This window comes from Citrus sinensis, chromosome 9 (assembly GCF_022201045.2).
Source record: "Citrus sinensis cultivar Valencia sweet orange chromosome 9, DVS_A1.0, whole genome shotgun sequence".
Classification (NCBI taxonomy): Eukaryota; Viridiplantae; Streptophyta; class Magnoliopsida; order Sapindales; family Rutaceae; genus Citrus; species Citrus sinensis.
The window spans coordinates 9,654,265-9,674,569 of NC_068564.1; the positions used below are offsets into that span (position 1 = coordinate 9,654,265).

The 20,305-nt window shown below is 35.0% G+C and overlaps 1 protein-coding gene, 1 long non-coding RNA gene and 1 other non-coding gene across 3 annotated transcripts in view; 2 read left to right on the forward strand and 1 right to left on the reverse strand.

Annotated features, from left to right (window-relative positions):
- The window catches only part of LOC102614135 (receptor-like protein EIX1), a 144,581-nt gene extending 128,205 nt beyond the window's left edge, over positions 1–16,376 (reverse strand). The window contains exon 1 of the mRNA XM_052433982.1: positions 14,092–16,376. Coding sequence (XP_052289942.1) covers positions 14,092–16,376 — 2,285 coding nt within the window. The remainder of the gene's footprint in view (positions 1–14,091) is intronic.
- LOC127900144 (small nucleolar RNA R71) lies at positions 4,399–4,502 on the forward strand. Its single transcript, XR_008052164.1, has one exon. It is a non-coding gene; the product is annotated as a small nucleolar RNA R71 (small nucleolar RNA).
- On the forward strand, positions 8,188–9,860 carry LOC102613638 (uncharacterized). Its single transcript, XR_008051698.1, has 3 exons — positions 8,188–8,843; positions 8,991–9,163; positions 9,320–9,860. It is a non-coding gene; the product is annotated as an uncharacterized LOC102613638 (long non-coding RNA).
- Positions 16,377–20,305: the final 3,929 nt, after the last annotated feature.

The following is a 20,305-nucleotide window of genomic DNA, read 5'->3' on the forward strand; positions in this document are numbered from 1 at the left end:
AATACGCACGATGTTCGAGTTCCACATGTAGGTGGCAAGCTTTTCCATACACTAGCCTGTAGGGTGACATCCCAATCGGGGTCTTGAAAGCCGTTCTATATGCCCATAATGCATCATCAAATCTTAATGACCAATCTTTTCTGTCCGGCCTCACCGTCTTTTCTAATATGTGCTTTATTTCTCGATTGGAGATCTCAACTTGGCCATTGGGTTGCAGATGATACGGGGTCGCCACTTTGTGTGTGATTGAATACTTTGTCAAAAGAGCTTTGAATGCGTTGTTACAAAAGTGGGCACCACCATCACTGATTATTACTCGAGGGAATCCAAAGCGTGAGACAATATTGCTTTTCAAAAATCCTATCACCACCTTGTGATCATTGGTTCTGCATGGAATTGCTTCTACCCATTTCGATACATAGTCAACAGCAACCAATATGTATTGATGGCCAAAAGAAGGGGGAAAGGGTCCCATGAAGTCGATACCCCATATATCAAAAATCTCAACCACTAAAATTGGATTTAGTGGCATCATGTTCCTTCGTGTAATGCTCCTCATTCGTTGACACCTATCACATGAAGAACAAAAGTGTAAGCATCTCGAAATATAGTTGGCCAATAAAAACCACATTGTAAAACTTTAGTTGCTGTTTTCTTAGCACTAAAATGGCCTCCACAAGCTTGTTCATGGCAGAATAAAAGAATATTCTGAATTTCATTTTCTGGGACACATCGTCTAACAATTTGATCTGCACAATACTTGAACAAATACGGGTCATTCCAAAAGAAATTCTTTATTTCTGCAAAGAATTTAACCTTGTCTTGCTTGGTCCAATGCTCTGGAAGTTTCCCTGTAACAAGATAATTAACTATATCAGCATACCATGGTAATACTTCCACACTCATTAATTATTCATCTGAAAATGACTCATTCAATGGTAATGTTTCCATAATTGTGTCAAAATGGAGACGAGAGATATGGTCCGCCACGGCATTTTCTGTGCCTTTCTTATCTTTGAATTCCAAGTCGAACTCCTGCAAAAGTAACACCCAACGAATTAGTCTAGCTTTTGCATCTTTTTTGTGAGAAGATATTTAAGAGCAGCATGATCTGTGAATATAATTATTTTACAACCAATGAGATAAGATCGAAATTTTTCCAATGCAAACACTATTGCTAGCATTTCTTTTTCAGTAGTTGAATAGTTCAACTGTGCATCATTCAATGTCATACTAGCATAGTAAATAACATGGGAAATTCGATCAACTCTTTGTCCTAACACTGCTCCTATTGCATAATCAGATGCATCACACATGAGCTCAAATGGTAAACTCCAATTTGGGGGCTGAATGATGGGTGATGATGTCAACAACTGCTTTAATTTTCCAAATGCCACAAGACATGAATCATCAAAGACAAAAGGTACATCCTTAGCAAGTAGATTGCATAAGGGTCTAGAAACTTTGCTAAAATCTTTAATGAAACGTCTATAAAAACCAGCATGCCCAAGGAAAGATCTTACTTCTCTGACTGTTTTAGGTGGAGGAAGATTATAAATGAGATCCACCTTAGCTTTGTCAACCTCAATACCTTTGCTTGAAATGATGTGACCGAGAACAATACCTTGTTTTACCATAAAATGACATTTCTCCCAATTTAAGACTAAGTTCTTCTCGATACATCTCTGCAGAACTAGTGTTAGATGATGTAAACATTGATCAAACGAGTCACCAAAGACAGAAAAATCATCCATAAAGACTTCAAGGAATTGTTCAACCATATCAGAAAAAATGCTCAACATGCATCGTTGAAATGTAGCAGGTGCATTACATAATCCAAATGGCATCCTCCTATATGCAAAAGTGTCAAAAGGGCAAGTGAAAGTGGTCTTCTCTTGATCTTTTGGTGCTATTGGAATCTGATTGTATCTTGAGTAGCCATCTAGAAAGCAATAAAATTCATGGCCTGCTAATCTATCAAGCATTTGATCGATAAATGGTAAAGGAAAATGGTCTTTACGTGTGACAGAATTCAACTTTCTATAATCAATGCATACACGCCATCCTGTAGTTACTCTAGTTAGTATCAATTCATTATCGGCATTGGTAACTACTGTGACTCCTGACTTTTTGGGGACAACTTGTACAGGACTGACCCATGAACTATCAGAAATTAGGTAAATGATACCTGCGTCTAATAGCTTAAGGACTTCAATTCTAACAACTTCTTTCATATTAGGATTTAACCGACGTTGCATTTCCCTAGAAGATTTAGCATTTTCATCGAGGTGAATGTAATGCATACAGTCTACTGGGTTTATACCTTTGATGTCGGCTATGGTCCATCCTAATGCTCCTTTGTGCTCTTTTAAAACATCCAACAACTTACCTTTTTGTTCGTCATTTAGGGATGATGAGATGATTACCGGTAGAGTACTTTCTTCTCCCAAAAATGCATATTCCAATGTGTTGGGCAATGGTTTGAGCTCGAGTTTCGGTGGTGATTCTGATGATGGAATGAGTTTCTTCTCTGATGGTGCTAGTTGTTCAACTCTTGACTTCCATTTATTAGTGTCCATGGATGGTGCTGAGTCAAGTAGGGCGTTGACCTCATCGACCGATCTGTCAATATCAAAATCCAAACCAAAGTGAGTTAAACATGTTTGTAAAGGATCATCACTAAGGTTTGAAACAAAAGTATCATCAACTAATGCTTCAATTAAATCCACATCAACAATTCCATCATCTGCACTGTGAGGTTGTTTGGCAATGTTGAAAATGTTTAGCTCCATAGTCATGTTGCCGAAGGACAACTGCATATTTCCAGTCCTGCATTGAATGTGAGCATCCGCAGTTGCCAAGAAAGGTCGGCCTAGAATAATGGGGATGTGCTTCCTTGAATCCTATATTGGTTGAGTGTCAATTACAATGAAATTAACAGGAAAATAAAACTTGTCTACCTGGATAAGCACGTCCTCCACAATGCCACGAGGTATTTTCGTGGACCGATCTGCAAGCTGTAACACCACTGGAGTTGGGTGTAATTCTCCAAGTCCAAGTTTCACGAATACAGAGTAAGGCAAAAGATTTACACTAGCTCCTAAATCCAACAAAGCATTCTCAATTGTGTGGTTCCCTATACTACATGAGATAGTGGGGGAGCCTGGGTCATTACATTTTAGAGGAATTTTGTGTTGGAGTATAGAACTAACGTTTTCTGTTAAAAATGCCTTCTTTTGAACATGCATATTTCTCTTTTTAGTACAAAGGTCTTTAAGAAACTTGGCATAAGATGGAACTTGCTTTATAACATCAAGTAAAGGGATGTTAACACTTACCTGTTTGAAGATTTCGAGAATCTCACCTGTGGATTTTTCCTTCTTTCCTTTCGCTAACCTCTGAGGAAATGGAGCTTTAGGAACATCTTCTCGTGGGTTGGTTTCTTTTTTTTCCTCCGGTGGTGAGTCCTCAACATTCACAGGTACAATTTGATTTTCTTTTGTCACCGGCATCTCCACTTTGTTATCGACTTCTTTTCCTTTTCGCAAGGTCATGACTGCTTTGACTTCTCCATGCTGCTGTGGTGAACTGGTATTTACTTCATGCACTCCTTTAGGATTAGGCACTGGTTGACTTGGAAACTTACCTTTCTCAACAGTCATTGCCAAAGTCTGAACTGAAGAAGCAAGTTGACTCACCATCTTCTCGAGGCTTGAAACTAATTGAGCTTGTGAGTTGAAGCCTGCTCTCAACTCATTTCGTAGTCCATCAATGGTGTGGTTTTGTTGCTCAATCGTGGAGTGAGTAAGATTCTTGAGATTCTGGAATGAATCCTCCCATGGTCTGGGTTGAGAGTAGTTCTAGTTCTGATTGTATGGTCTAAATGGTGGCTGAGAGGCTTGAGGAACTTGAGGAATTTGTTGCATTGGTAGAGCTGGAGTTGCTGGTCCATTCTGTTGGAATCCTTGAGACCATAAAAAATTGGGGTGGTCTCTCCATCCAGGATTATATGTGTTGGAGTATGGGTTGTAATTTAATGGTTTTCTCATTATACCTTTGGCATTGGCTTGATCTGAGTATGAGTCAAGGTCATGTGGTTTAGTTGATTTAACAGTCGATAACGATGCTATTTGTCGAGCAAGACCTTCAACCATCTCCTTGACTTCTTTGATTCCTAAAGTTGACTCGCCAATGTGAACCTCATTCACTCCTTTAATTCTTTTAGTATTCCTGAGTGATCGACTCCGTTGTTGGGAATTATCTGCTTGTCGCTGGAAGAATTCCCAAATCTCTAATGCACTTTTTGACATTAGCTCTCCTCCACTTGTTGTCATTAGCCATTCTTGCACATTCGGCAATAATCCCTCCAAAAAGTATTGGCATTGGTGCCATTTCTCGTACCCATGATGTGGACACTTCAAGAGTAGCCCATTGAATCGCTCCCATGTTTCGAAAAACTGCTCGTCTTCTCTCTGGGTAAACCACGAGATTTCCCTGCGAATACCATTGGTTTTATGCACTGGGAAATATTTATTCAAAAATTTAGTTACCATTTGTTCCCATGATGTAATGCTATTAGCAGGCAAAGTATTTAACCATGAACGAGCTCTATCCTTTAAAGAAAATGGGAATAATCTAAGTTTAACATCATCATCTGAAAAATTCTCATATTTAAATGTTTGACAAATAGCATGAAAATTATTCAAATGATTATATGGGTCCTCATTTTCTAGGCCATAAAATGTGGGGAGACAATTTAGCACACTAGGTTTTAGTTCAAAACTCCTAGCAGCTACATTTGGGTATCTTATACATGATGTGCTCAAATTAGCTAAAGGACTGAAGTAATCCTTAAATGGTCTCTCCTGTGGTTGCAAATCCATTTTATTTTTAACTTGTTTGTGTGTGTGAAGTGTTTTCTCAAGTTCAAGGTCTATAGGTTCAAGATTAGATAATAATGACCTACGACCATGCATGCAAAACAAATAAAATAAAAATAAAGATGGGAACAAAACAAATAAAAATAAAGAAGAGGGAGAAATTACGATACTAACCTTATTGCGCTATTACAACCTTACAATAAAAATACACAAAAAAAAATACGTGAAATAAATTAACTAAAAATAAATTAATAAGATAAACAAAAAAAATTTACAAAGAAAAATAAATTGAAAATTAAATTACAGAATTTTAAAGAAGAGAAAAAGAAAAGAAATACTAACTTTTAAATGTAGATTCACTTTTTTTTCTTTTTTTTTTAAATACAAGAAAACAATTAAATGGAATTATTCACAAAAATTAATTCTATGAATTAAAATTACTTACCTCCCCGGTAACGGAGCCAAAAATTTGTTGTGCAAATTTTAATGTACTCGCAAGTGCACGAATCTATTGTAGTATAGATCAATAGTGACGAGTGTCGATCCCACGAGGAGGTGGATTTTAATTGTGTGTAGAATTAATTTTGTAAATGGGTGATTGGAATTGTGGTGAAAGTGATTTAAATTATCCTAAAATTGGAATTGAAATGACGATAATAAATTCTAAAATTGGATTTGCAATGGCGAAAATAAATTGAAGAGAAATCTATTGAAATGACGTACTTGGGTATCTGGATCCGTATCAACATGCATCATGGGCTAAATAATCCGTATTAATGCCAATTAAATCATGAGGGGGGAATCCACACCTCATGAACCACACTCTAATCAATATGGTGCTAAGGGCTTATCGTGCCAAATAATAATAACTTTGTACTAGAGGGCCGGTGAAACCAAGGCGGTACTAGACAAGATTAGTATTATTTGTCGACGAGAAGTCAAAACATCCACAAAAACTAGAGGGGGAGAGAAAATAAATTTACCAAATAAAGCCCATGACACATGTTGAGACTTCACCTTCAACCCAAGCTTGAAAGGAAATTAGCTACTCATAATTGAATTAGGGGCAAAATGAGAATTTATTAAAATACGAAGAAAATACAAGATGGAGAAGGAATTACAGAAAATGGATCCCAAAAATGGATTCAGAGATATCAAATTAGGGGGGGAGGCCCCCTTTTTATAGATACATGGAGTAAATCATGGCCATCGAATTAAAAACAGTTTGGACGCTCAGGATTACGCCACGTCATCAGTCAACAGTACGCGGTTTGACCACGCAGATGAGCAGTAACACGGTTTGACCCGGGTTGAACAGTAACGCGGTTTAGTTGAAAATAATCCTGTGTGATGCATGTACCGTATGCGAGATTTTTCGTCCACTGATATGTTGCCACGTCACCATCAACAGTACATAAGAATTTTAGTCCAACAGGATCGTGACACCTCATCAGTCAATGCCACATCATCGGTCAATGCCACGTCATCGATCCGTCTATGTGAACAGTGTCGTGAACAGTAACGTAGACAGTACCGTACACGTGAATAGTGCCATTTTTCCTTTTATGCTCCTCCTAAGGTTTTCGACTGTTCTCAGTTCAAAAGTGATGTCCGTTTTGCCGTCTGATCTCTCCTTTATTGTGAAATGACTATAATGCCCCTAAAATACATAAAATACTTAATTAAAATAAAACACATGTAATTAAATCACAAGAAGGTTAAATACATAAAAGTAAGGGTTGTTAGTAAGACTTGAAATATAAAATGACGGTTTTCTTCTTTATAAATATGCATTTTCTAACACTCAACAGCTAAGAGCAAGAGCGAGATCAGAATTTCTCACTCCTCTCTAGTGCATTGCTTGCAATTACATTACTCGATTAAGTACTTGATTGACTCTCGATAGAAACCCTACCGGCAGCAGCCCCATCTCCTTTTTCTTCATCCCTAGGTTCAGCAATTTGATCGAGTTCAGACAAAAACTCCTGCACATTAAAAACAAGTCTGTTAGGTAAATAATCAATCTCCACTTCGAATTCCACAATTTCCAAGATGTTATCAATCTCCCCTTGGTGCTCCATTGTGTGCAGACTGCTACTCGAGCATAGTGAGTGGCTTTGTTCTATCAAAACCGAATTTTGATGAGCCTTTAAGCGCTTGCTCTGAAAGCACTCGTCATCGTGATCAATGTGGCTACTGGAGGTCACTACTTCTTTCAACTTTCTCTTGGAACCAGAAGATCTCTTTTCGCCCAAATTGGCTTTCTCCAAGTGGTTTTCTAATTTATTCTTTTTGACGCGGCAGAGAACAAAATTGCGTGCTTTATGTGAGTATTGATCACCCAACAAGGCTGGATTAATGGTGAATTCATGCATAATCCACCTCCTATTCTGTTCCAAGTTTTCACGACTTTCATACCTAAACCTTTTCTTGAACCCTAGAATTTGATCTTTAGAGCCAACAGTGAGAACAAGCTTGGCTCTATCCTCACCCTGCCAAGCATCCAAGCCAATCTTTATGTTGAACCTTGAATCCTTAGGAGACGCCTTCTTTAACTGGGTGAAGAAGTAGAGTGCTTGACCTGCCATTAATTTGGTCTCCTCTGTACAAATCCCAAATCAAGTTCGGCTCATGAGGGCTATAGAGATCGCAATCCTTCACTGGAATATCATCGCCGGCTTGGTAGAGATTAAGATTTTGGGTAATTTTGTGAAGGAGATAGAACTCCAGCAATTCCTATTCTGTTGGATAAAATCTTAATCCAACGTGAGGAGACATTGTGTTGGTGTTTTGGGAATCAAAAAGCGATCGACGAAATCAGAAATCAAGATTGAATCAGATGAGTTTGAGAAGATTTTTGGTGGGTAGGATTTGGTTGATGAATAAGAGAAGAATTTGAAAAAAAAAAAACGTAGGATTTGAAAAATCTCTCAGTTACTTGTTAATCAAGTAGTGTTGCGATAAGGCGGTGTATGTTATGTTGGGGGCACTTATATAGCTGTTTGATCGGGTCTGATGGGCGCGTAGGAATTATATAACCGTTAGCGATGTCTCTAATTTGAATTTAGTGTTTAGGAAATTGGATATTATGTTACGTCATATTTAAGTTTATCTGAAAAAATTAATTATTGAAGTTTGGTGTGTAAAATTTAAGCGCCAACAACTAACTGCTATTAGCAAACAGGGCAACGAAAAATGGCGTCGTGACATCCTCAACTTGATTAACCGGAGTGATGTTTGCCTGCCGTTGTAGTTGGATTTTGAATTTCCGGGTGGTTTTTTAACGCGCACGTGCGGTGCAAGTAATTGAGATTATTATCGTTATTTTTTTTATTTGAAAGTATTAATTAGTAAACCTGTTTTATCAATAATTTATTTTAAAATTAGAAAAAAGAAATTCGCTAGATAAAATTATAAGCGAAGTGACTTTCATTTTCTGATGCTTGAAATCTAAATCAAGATAGCTCTGTGACTTTCATGACGGGCACACAATCTCCGTAGTGAATGTGCTTCCTTGTTGCTAACCTGCGCCTCAGAGATCTTAGTCTACGCTAACCGTTGGAAGTTCAATATTGCAATTAGGGTTCAAAGATGCGATATTCTTGCCAATGCCGCGACCATCAAGTATCAAAATCTTGTTGTGGTGTGACATGTAAGGCTGACATTGACAATGAGTGGTTTTTGATGATTTTGCTTAATGGGGTTTCTAACGATTTGATCTTTATTTTCTGGGTCTCGGTTAATTTGTATTTGTACAGAAACATGTTGCATAAATGTTTCTTCTGTGTGTGTGCTGTGATGATATCATTTTTACTTTGGTATGCTTTTTGGTGGTGATTATCAACAGTGGTTAATAGTAAATGATTGATTAACATTATTTCTTTCTTGTTGCACAATGAGCTTGCAATTTTGGAATTCATGTACTTGTTATTTGAAACCGCGGACTGTGGATTTGGAATTTTGGTAAGATCTCTCATGATATAGATGAATAAATTTCAGACTCATCTTGAAAATACAGAGCTTGTTGAATTTTTTTTTAATTTGGGTCCCCATTGTTTTGCAATTCCAAGAAAGTTGATACAGTTTCTTGTTTAATTACTTAATATGTAGTGTGAGCCGGACATCATGTTCCATTTGGAGAAGTCCATTTCATACTGTAGGAAAAGGTCATGGACGGGTGTATGGCAGAGCCAAGTCAAGCATTCTGCCGCCAATAAACTGATGGAGAAAACATCTTGAAATACTTATAAGAGCACCACGTTTTTGTGAGAGATTCATAACAGGTTAGCCACTTGTTTATGTTGGTTGGATCCTATCGTACTATTATTTTTAAACGTTATGAAAATCCTGTAGTTTCATTCATAAATGAAATATTTTACTACTGTATTGTATTGATTCATTGTTGAATTAACTCATACCCAAATCAAATTCATTTGCAGTTATTTAGAATTTGGGTTCGCCTGAGATCCATGAGGCAATGCAAACATAATTGGGTTTTCTGGTGTGCCTAACTATTTGGAATTTGAGAATTGGGACCTTGTCTCTTTGAGAGCGAGAGCATGAAGTCCAAATGGCTTCCTTGTGATTCATCAAAATTAGTGTTGTCAGTTAATGATATGGGAGCTAAAAATCTGAAAGCAGTAAAGCCAGCCCAAAGTTATGTTTTGGTCACTACCTACGACAATTCTTGGATTAGATGATTGTGAGATACTTAAGAGTAATCAAGAAAAAGAAAGACCATAATTTAAAGGATTAGTGGGTACAAACTTGAATCTGAGAAGGTTGTTGTAAAAGTTATTTCATTGCTTTATTTGTATCTACCTCAGTGGTATAAGTTAACTTAAGATATAGAGTATCGGAGATGATCCCGAAAGACTTCAGGTTATGACTGTAAAGAACTCAGAACTACATTGATGTACTTGTTTTAGTCGCACATTATTCACATATCACATTTATAAGAACCACATGCTTTTTGTCCAACTTGTATTAACATGTTATGTCCCTTTTGCATGGCCTAAGATATTGAAAGAAGACTGCTCCATAATGGAAGCTCTGTAGCAAATAAACTTGCATGCATCCAACAAACTTTCCTATCCGAAACATTTTTCAATTCCTCTTAAGAATGTAATCAGGTAGAATAGATGGTGTTTGATCAATAGAACGTAAGAGTTCCCTGTTCCTGTATATCTTATTTTTGTGAATATGATATTTTTGTTTTGAATCATCTTAGTTTAGTGGCCGCTGTCAAAGGTTCTAGAAGCGACATCTGCCTTTAAGGTTTATGTGGACAAGAAATGGAAGAGTTAACCATTTTTCAATATGAACAAAGTTTAATGTTCTCTAACTATGTTTATAAGGCTTCATGTCATCAAAATTGAGTCTGATTTCAGGACGAGACTGAGTGTGGCTGTAAGCCAATGCTGGAGTTTTGGCTTTCAAAAGAGCTGTGAGTTTGTCCATGCTTCTTCTGTGTCATCTTTCCTATTATATGAACCTGCAATATCTCTGTTATTTTACAGTTGAGCATCTGCAACTTAAACTTGCCTTTTCTTGGTGTCTTCTCTCTATTTCTTCACCACTTGCCTATTGCATATTTGTTATCTAGTTTGGTTCTGATCTCGATGCTACAAAAACTGCAAAAATTCAGACGCTCTCTGTTGAAAATTAATAACCCAATTTCTCTACAGGTTTTTGTGATGACATACTTTTGGATTGTGTGATGCAATTGCATGGACTTATCTTTTGTAGTTTGTATGAAAGTTAGAGATTTAGTCTAGTGTGTCAAGGTTTGAATTTATAAATACTAACGCAGAAAGAAAACCTTTTTGTTTAACTGTGTCTTGGTTCTCAGCTTGGAGTACAATCTTAAGTCAAAGATACTATACATATAAATATTTTTAGAAGCATCCAAAAAACTTTCTTGACCAATTGAGTAGATTTAAAAAATAGCACTAGCTGCTGCAGCAGGAGCTTAATATGCAATAGCAGCAATCCAATCCAAGGGCTTCAATGACTTTCTTCTTGCTCTGTGGCTTTTGATTATTTCCAATACCTATAAGAGTACAATCTAGATTCATGATTCCAGAGGAGGATAAGTTCATCGATTATTTTCATACAATTAACTAATATAGAAATACTTAATTAGTAACTTGTAATTAACTACAATGAAAAATTTACTGTCATTTAAATTCAATCAGAAAATTTTTAGAGTTAAGATTAGCAGGGTGTTTGAAGAATTCAGCTTGGTGTTCGATCAAATGTCTGAATGGGGAAGTGATGACGGGAGACTTGTAATTCAAAATACTGCAACTTGTCAATAGGCAAAACAATCAGAGGGTTGAAATTGAATTACTAAGGTGGTAATGCATGCACAAGAAAGATTGAGATTTGTTATGAGTCAACAACAGATTCTTCATTCAAGTCAATAGTCTTCTCAGAAAATGAGGTGGTGTTAAGTTACCTTATAATGTAAATTAACAAGGTCTCTGAAAATGATGTTGTAATTATCATTGGTATTGAGGATATATTGTTAAGGATATATTGAAGCTTATGCCCCCCATAAACTGAATTGAAATGCTCTCACAAACTAAATTTTCCACTTAATATTCCTTTATCGTTTCTTATTTCTTCCCTTGATTCTTTTACATTGTATTGAAGATTCCTACCAAACTTACCTGAACAGAGAGTAATGGTGAAAAATATTTAATTGAAGTTTAAATAAGTCTGAATAAAAATATTTAAATGACTTTTTTATTTTTCTTTTTTCAACATCTGAATAGAAAAATTTAAAAGTTAATAATTTGACATAAATATCTTTTTAAATAATGCATATATTTATTATTTATAGTTTATAATTTTTAGAAGTTGATTAGTTTGGTAGCATTATAAAAAATACTATCACTATTGATTTTAATTTAATTTTGTAATAAAAGATGTAATTATAACATCAATTTTCATTATAAAGTCAATAGTGTTGTTTTAGTTTTGATTCATCACAATTGACATAATTTAATTTGTTCCGTATTTTAGTCTAGTTAATGTTACCATATGAATAAAAATTTAAAGCAATTAAAAAAATAACTTAGGATAATACAAAAATATTAGGTTTTATACATAATATTGGAAATACATGAATTATTAAGGTTATTTTTGAGATTTGAAATTATAATTTTTCATTTAGATTTCAGACTTCAGATAAAAGTGCACTTTTTCTATTTTTTTTATTCAGATAAAATTGTTTGACGATAAGTGACAAGTTAAAAAAACAAACATACTAAAATAAGTAAATGTCTAAAAAAAATTAAATTCAGACTTCAAATTAAAAAACAACCAACACCTAACACTGTCCTTTGAAAAATCAATTAGACAAAAGTTTGGTAAACTATAAGTCTTAACAATTTGGCAATATTATATATTCACACACTTAACTTTTAGCCCCTGCAGCTTTGTTGCAATTTGGCAATATTATTCACCACTGTTGTGTGCCGATAGTGTCACACACGGAGCTAGCCTTGTACAAGGGGGAAAAAAAAAACACCTCTTAAAATTGCATCAATTATTTAAGCTTATGCCCCCACGAACTGAATTGAATGCTCTCACAAACTATATATCCCACTTATGTTTCTTTACAGTTTCTTATTTCTTCCCCTTGATTCTTGTACGTTGTTTTAAAGATTCCTACCATACTTGCCAAAATAGAGAGTAATGATGAGAAACGCTGAAATTGGCCATGGCAGTGAAAATGCGATGTAATATTAATGTGCGTTAGTAACACCTTAGTTATAGAGTTGGCCGGGTCTTGAACGTGATGGTATGTGATGATACGTTCGGAAAATTGATAAAAATTAGGATAGAAAAGTCGTGTGTGATATTCTCTGAAAATAATATTTAAGTCATTATATGTCACCATCATAGAAATTTAATCAAATTTAATCAATTACCAGTTCGAATACAGTAAGAACAAATTCTTGTAAAGTTCGATCTCTTCCTTCACATTTTAGTACCAATGATCCGGAATCGTACGAACCTACCACCTACTTTGTCAATAAGATTATTCTAGTTTAATTAATTAATTAATTAATTTTATCATCCATTTAGTAGTTTTATTAGTCAACAACTCTTTAAATAGAAAGATTCGATTTGTCTTTTATTATTTATTCACCCAATGAAAAGGAAAAAAGAGCAAACATTGATCAATAGCAGAGCAGAATTTGACTGCCTTTATTGCTGTAATGGATTAATAGCATAATTGAACTCTAACCAGAGTATATAAACGCATAGATGGACGATGGTCTAAGGAGAACCGCATACAAGTTTCTTCAAGCATACACCCAATAATACAATGTGCATCATATGAGTTAATTTTTTAGAAAGAGTCCAAATATCAAATGACCACTCTGAATAATAATGGCAAGATGCCATCCCAGAGATACCCTGCCAAAAAGATGGTGAATGAAAAAAAAAGAAAAAGAAGATGAACAATTAGTTGGCAGAACAAAAGCTAAGAGAAAAAGTAAAATTTAAGGATGAAGAAATTAATAGCACGTGAGCTGACAACAATGACTGAAAGTCTGAAACCCAATGTTAAGGAGTATTACCGTTTAGTTAGTTCTTAAACTTTCTTTGCAGTTTGGCAATATTCACAGCTGCTGTCACATAGACCCAATCTTTCATACCAGTCAGGAAGTTGAAGTAACCATGTCTCCACGACCTATTCAGCATTAAAGTTCCGCAGACTCCCCAGAATCCAACAAAGAAACCAAGAATCGAGCTCACGTAAAATTCGAGAGTTAGAAACTGATCGTCCTCATCTTCTAGAGTGTCTGAATCATCGTCTGTGCCTGGACTTGGAGTTGATTCTTCATCCGGACACTTATTTGCGAGTGGAAGGCCACAAAGTTCAAGATTTCCAGCGTACACTGAAGCATTGAAGCTCTGGAGCTGAGTGCCTAATGGGATTTTTCCTGACAAGTTGTTGTACGACAAGTCCAAGACACCAAGACCACTTAACTGAGAGAGGCTAGATGGAATACTTCCAGAAAACAGATTTCTAGACAAATCCAGGAAATCCAATGATGTTAACTCACCAATCTTCGGAGTGATTGGTCCGGTTAAATTGTTTCTTGAAAGGTTTAAGGCAATCAACCCCACAAGATCCATAATCTCTTCAGGAATTGCTCCATCTAATTTGTTACTCGAAAGGTCGAGGCACCTTACAAGTCCCAAAGTACTTTTGTACTCATTTTCACTTCCTTTCCATGTCAACAGTAAATTGACCAAATATTTATAGTAGTATCCAGTTCTAGGGGGAACTAAGATGTATTTGCCGAACCCAATGGTAGGATTGGAACATCTTTCATAGGTCATGGCTGAAAAATTATTGAAACACTTTGGTATCTTTCCCGATATATTGTTAAAAGAAAGATCCAAGACTTGAATAAATCCCAAATGGCACAATTGATAAGGTATATTTCCATGAAATTTGTTAGATTTTAGGCTAAGAACAATCAAATTTTGTAGACTTTCCCCTATCCACGTTGGTATCTCACCAAAAAATGTGTTCTTCCCGAGATCCAAAACTCTCAGTTGGGAGCAATTCCTTAAAGATGAAGGCAATTCCCCGGTTAACCTATTGTTGTGTAAATTCAGTGTCCGGATGTTATTCAGGAAACCCATTGAGTCTGGTATTTTTCCTGAGAAGCTATTATTTGCCAAGTTAAGAGCGAATAGGCTATCAAAGTGCAACCAACAATCAGGAAGTTCTCCAGACAATAAGTTACTCGAGAGATCTAAAAAGTTCCATGTGTTTTCACTGATAGAACATAAGAAAGTAACTGACCCTATGAACTTATTTTTAGAGAGATTTAAGAACGGCGAATTTGAAGGAAGTGGTGGAATTGGGCCCTCAAAGTGGTTTGAATTGATGTCTATACAAGTACCACCAATACGAGTACCATCAAATCTTAAGGACAAATCAGGAAGTTTACCCTTGATATGATTGTTAGAGAGATTTAAGTACGAGAGTTTACTGGACAGATCCCAGAACCAATCAGGAATAGTGTCTGAGATTCCAACATTGGCGATGTGAAGATGCACAAGTTGATTCTGAGTTTGAAGCCATTTTGGAAAATTAGGTCCCATCTTGCAAGAGGCGATACTTAAACGTTTCAGTTGAAAGGGAGGAACCCAATCATCACTCAATTTCAGAGTCAGAGAGTTATCAGCTAAAAACAACTCCTGCAAGTTGGACATATTAGAAAAAAAGGTTTGAGAGATAACTCCTGTGAATGAATTCCTATCAAATGACAGAGTCTTAAGCTTGAACAAGCGGCTGAGGCTTTCGTTTATAGTTCCATTCAAACGATTAATGTCAAGCTTCAATGCTTCCAGCGATGAAAATCCTCCAAGATGAGGTACTGGCCCCGTGAAGTCATTATCATGTAAATATAGCCCCTCTAGTGAATTCACCACGCATCCACAAGACAGATTTTGAATTACTTGTGAGAATTGTCCACTGAGTTTGTTGTAAGGCAAGCCTAACTTTTTTAAGCTACACATGTTTCCAAAGAATTTTGGAATCCCACCTTCAAGTTCACTAGCAGAGAGACAAAGACTTTTAAGAGAAACCATGTTTTGAAAAGCCTCTGGGATTGAACCTCGTAATGAATTAGAGCCAAGGTTAAGATGAAGCATATTCCGACTAAGATTGAAAAGCCAAGGGTATACTGAAGAAGAAGGGAGATTGTTGTCAGCAAGATCAAGGGTCTCAATAGACGTACTCAAATTGAAGTGCCAAATAAACGATGGATTGATAGGTGGAAGAGCACACGAGCGGAGGACTAATGTTTTTAGGGAACGGAGCTTGGCAACTACTTGAAACCAATCTCTAGATTTAGTGAGATTAATGTAACTCAGGTCAAGGTGTCTTAAAGAAGAAAGACGAGAAAGCCACTCTAAGCTTCCCACGCTAAATAAATGAGAGTTTTCTAGGTTGAGATATTCCAATCCTGAAAAGTTCCGCAATGTACGAGGGAGTTCTAAAGGTATGCTACAAGAGATATTGAGGTACCTCAATTTGCTGAGGGAACCAATGAACTCAGGAACTGGGCTTGCACTGAAGTGATTGTTACTAAGGTCCAAATATCTTATATCATGCAATTCAAGCAAAGCAGGACTAATTTCACCTTTCAAGGCCTTCCGCTGATCGTTTTCCTCGTCGGATGTTCGAAGATTAAGCACCTTGACATGGCCAGTTGTGTTGCTACAGTGGACTCCTCTCCATTTACAGCAATCTCTTTTGTCATCTTCTCTTCCCCAGGAAGACAGAACGCCATGTTCATCTACCAAGCTCCGTTTAAAAGTGAGAAGCGCTTCTCTCTCCTCATCAATGCACTTTATCGTTTTTTTGTTAGAATCAGCAATTGTGGGCTTCAATTGGAGAAATATCACAGAAAACAAAGCTATATTTTCAAATAGAAGGAACAATTTGGATGACATTGTAATTATCATTAGCTTTGAGGATATATTGTTATATCGAAACTCCTGGACTCCATGCCAATTTATACTACTGTGTATAATCTGCATCAATTATTGAAGCCAAGAAAAGTCTTCAGTCTGAGAGATGACTAAATGCAGAGCATGGATAAAGAAAGTCATACATTTTATTGAAAATGGTAACCACACATTTAATTGAAAATGTAGTTTTGGTATACGTCGTTACTTGATGTTTTGTTTGGGCAGAAATTTACTTATAAAAAGCTTGTCCTGATGATTTATTAATGCTTTCCCCAGTTAAGACACGTTGAAAGTAATATGTTTGATGGGATTGTTGATAATACTTTTAATCAGTAGAAGAACAACCGATGGTGATTGATACTGCGTTAGCGAATAAACGGTTGATTCCTATCAATAACCCAGCTAAAGACCCGAACCATAGAGTACTTAAGTAACGGTTGAGATGTTTATAATGGTAATATGATAATAATACCAACGTGAACTATGTTTTACTTTTTTTTTTTTCAATTTTCTAGAGCAGAGAATGGAAATTTTTTTAAGGCAAAAATTAAAACGCTTGGCTTAATTCATGACACGCCCATACTAGACAGGGATCAGAAATTTCGTGGTAGCCAACGACTCTCACTGACCAAGATGAAATGGAGGCTTGTTGGTTAAATGTCTAAAATTGGAATTTTTTTAATTTGAATTTTTTTAAAAAATTACTCGTCTGTTTTTTTAATTTATATTTGATTTTCAAATATTTACATTTGAATTAACAAAAAAGAGTAAATTTTTGTGACTTTTATCTAAATAAAAAAAGGTATGAAGAAATAAATATTATATCCCAAAACATATCTATTAAATATACTTATTTGCTTAACTATAAAATTTAATCTCTTTATTCATTTTAACTTACAAGGATATAAATTTTAAACACCATATTTAAGAGTTTTTTAGCTATAGAAACAAAAATAATGTCAATTATATTTAGATATTAAAAAAAAACATCATATAGACATTTGTATTCAAACCATCAGTTAAGACTTCCATAAAATTCAGACTGATTTTAAATTTCAGATTAAAAAACTAAATGCGTCTTAATTCTTCGTGGTTGATTGGGGAAGACTTGTTTTATATTTCAACTTAACAATTAGTTAAACAAAATTGCAAATGTACTATTACGCATCAGATTCGTACTTGTCTACGTATTAATGGCAACATGAGAGGCTCTGTCTCAATTAAAAATAAATATAACGAATGATCTTAATTAAGTTCTGAATCGGCCATCTATAGACACGTCTTCTTTCACAATCTATCTTTATTTTTATTAACTTATCTACAAAAGAAAGATTAGGGTAATTGTTTATCCTCATCGTGCATGTTATCTTCTTAGCTAGGGCCACCATGTTTATATATTGATTTTGAACAATTAAATTTCCCCTGACTTTGCTGCCTTTGAAATTAGAAATTTCCAAGCAAGGGCCAAACGTAATTGTCCCACTGACTTTGAACGGTTAACTGTTGAGTTTGCAATAATGCTTCTCTGAATTTGCTGTCTAGAGGCACGTACATATGCATTACATCATCCGTTCTGTTAGCTTAATAATATATGTAGAAATATATTGGGAAAAAGTTATTTTCATCCTTAGGGTTTAAGATAATAACTTATTTCATCCTTATTTTTTAAAAATTAGCTCGTTTCATTCTTATTTTTCAAATAATAGCCTAAAATATTCTTCCGTGAATTTATAATTAGTTTACTCTGAAATTCATTGAGGGTAAAATAAAATTTTTTAGTTAAATCAATATATAAAGCTTTTTAAAATAAAAATCTCAAGAATAATTGAATAACATTTGACTTTTTTGCATAAATTTAAAATTTAAGTATAACTTAATGAAACAAAAAAATAATAAAGAATATGCAAAACACACACACACACACACATATGTGTTCATTAAATTCTTTTTTTAATAAAGTCAACAAAATAATAATAATAATAATAATTCTTTTCATCAAGAATCATTGTTTATATTAAGGTCAAGAATAAGCTAAAAGATAAAAAAAAAATCCAATGCATTATATTTTATTTTTCAGTATTTTTAAATGTATTTTGTTATGTATTTAGTGTGTATTTTTTTTAAGTAAATAAAGGAGTCCATAATTACTTTCAGTAGAATAACAGCACTGATTGATCATTTATTTATTTATTTCGACCTTATTAAAGTTAAGAATAAGCTAAAGGATAAAAAAAATAATCTAGTGCTTGGGAAATCTATGTTTTTTTTTGTCCTAAATGTATATTTTACATATTATTTAATGTTATTTTTTTCATTCTTAAGTAATCCTTAAATTTTAAATTTATGTAGAAAGACAAATATTTTTTATTTGTGTTTGAGAGTTTATTTTAAAATAATTGATCATTATTTAGAAATCTTATTTTGCCCTCAATGAATTATACGGTATAATAACAGTAAATTAATGAAAGAGTGTTTCAGGCTATTGCTTAAAAAATAGGGATAAAACAGACTATTATTTAAATAGTAAGGATAAAATAGGCTATTTTAAACCTTAGGGATGAGCATTTTTCCAAATATATTTTAGATTATAAACTTAAATAAGTTACGTACCTCTACCTCCAGTCATTATTATTTAAGTTAATTTAAAAAATAGTTAGAATTTGCTAGTCTATTCCTCTATATAGCCTTTAATTCGATGGGTAATTCTCACGGAAAGTCGTATGTAGGCTAGGCTAAGGACCCTTAGTCTATTTTATGGACTTCATTCACTTCCCTCCATCAAGAAAATGAGAAATTATCCTTATCTTAATTTTTTAGAAATATGGAACAACTATTCTTATCATTATCTAATCATAAAATGTGAGTAGTCTTAATTAATCTCAAACTCATGAATGTGAGCCACATTAAGAACATGCATACAACACATACTTTGAGATTAGCTCGTATATTAATTTAATGATAATGCATGTAATAGCTCCATGTCACCAGCTTTTGTTTCAGAGGTTAAAATACGCATAAGAGTACTTCACACAATCGCCAAATTTGGATTAATGGCACCTGAATTGTAACACCCAAGACAAGCTCACATCGACAAAGTACAAGAGAGATGCTGGGTTTATAAGAGCTTATCCACACCTTTATTGATAATATGCTTTTTGGGATGTATGGGTCTCCTAGAAACTAAACCATGCGGCCTTGTTAAGGCTCAAAACAGACAATATCTTGCCAGGTTTGAGTTGGATCATAACATAAATACCATTCTCATGGAGCATTCAGAGAAAATTGCGATGTTAATAGCTTTGCTGCCTTGCTGCTTGAGCTTTTGACTGGCAAGAAGACATGATTTTCAATGTTGCCTTGATGAAACTTTATTTAAGGATTGGGTCAAGAAACATATTGAAAATAATAGGTTTGTTGAGATAATGGACCCCATTGTCGTTGGAATTCAACCGGGTCAAGGAAAAGTGAAGCAATTGCAAATTCTTGTAGTACTTGCCTTGAAATGTCTCTCTGTGTCGGAAGAAGATAGGCCAGCAATAATAGATGCGAAGTTGAGAGATTAAGATCAAAATCACTTGCATACAGCAGGGAACAAAGACAATTTAAAGCATGGCGAAAATGAAGACACAGGTCATGGAACAACAACGTTTAACAGAGTTGATAGCAGATTCTAATGGTAAATATTATTGTATCTTCTCTGCTCAAGAACACGAGATACCATCTGTTGTGACATAAAACTGAGAAGTTTGCTTATACAACAAATGCTGGTAAGCAGCCTTGATTTGTTCACTGTGTTGAAGCTTGGTGAGTCTATGACGTGCGGCTTGAATTCTTGTTTGCCTTGCTTCACCTTTGCTTTGTTGAACTTGGTTGTCGCCTAGGAAAGCTTGATACCTGAGACTCGCTTGCTT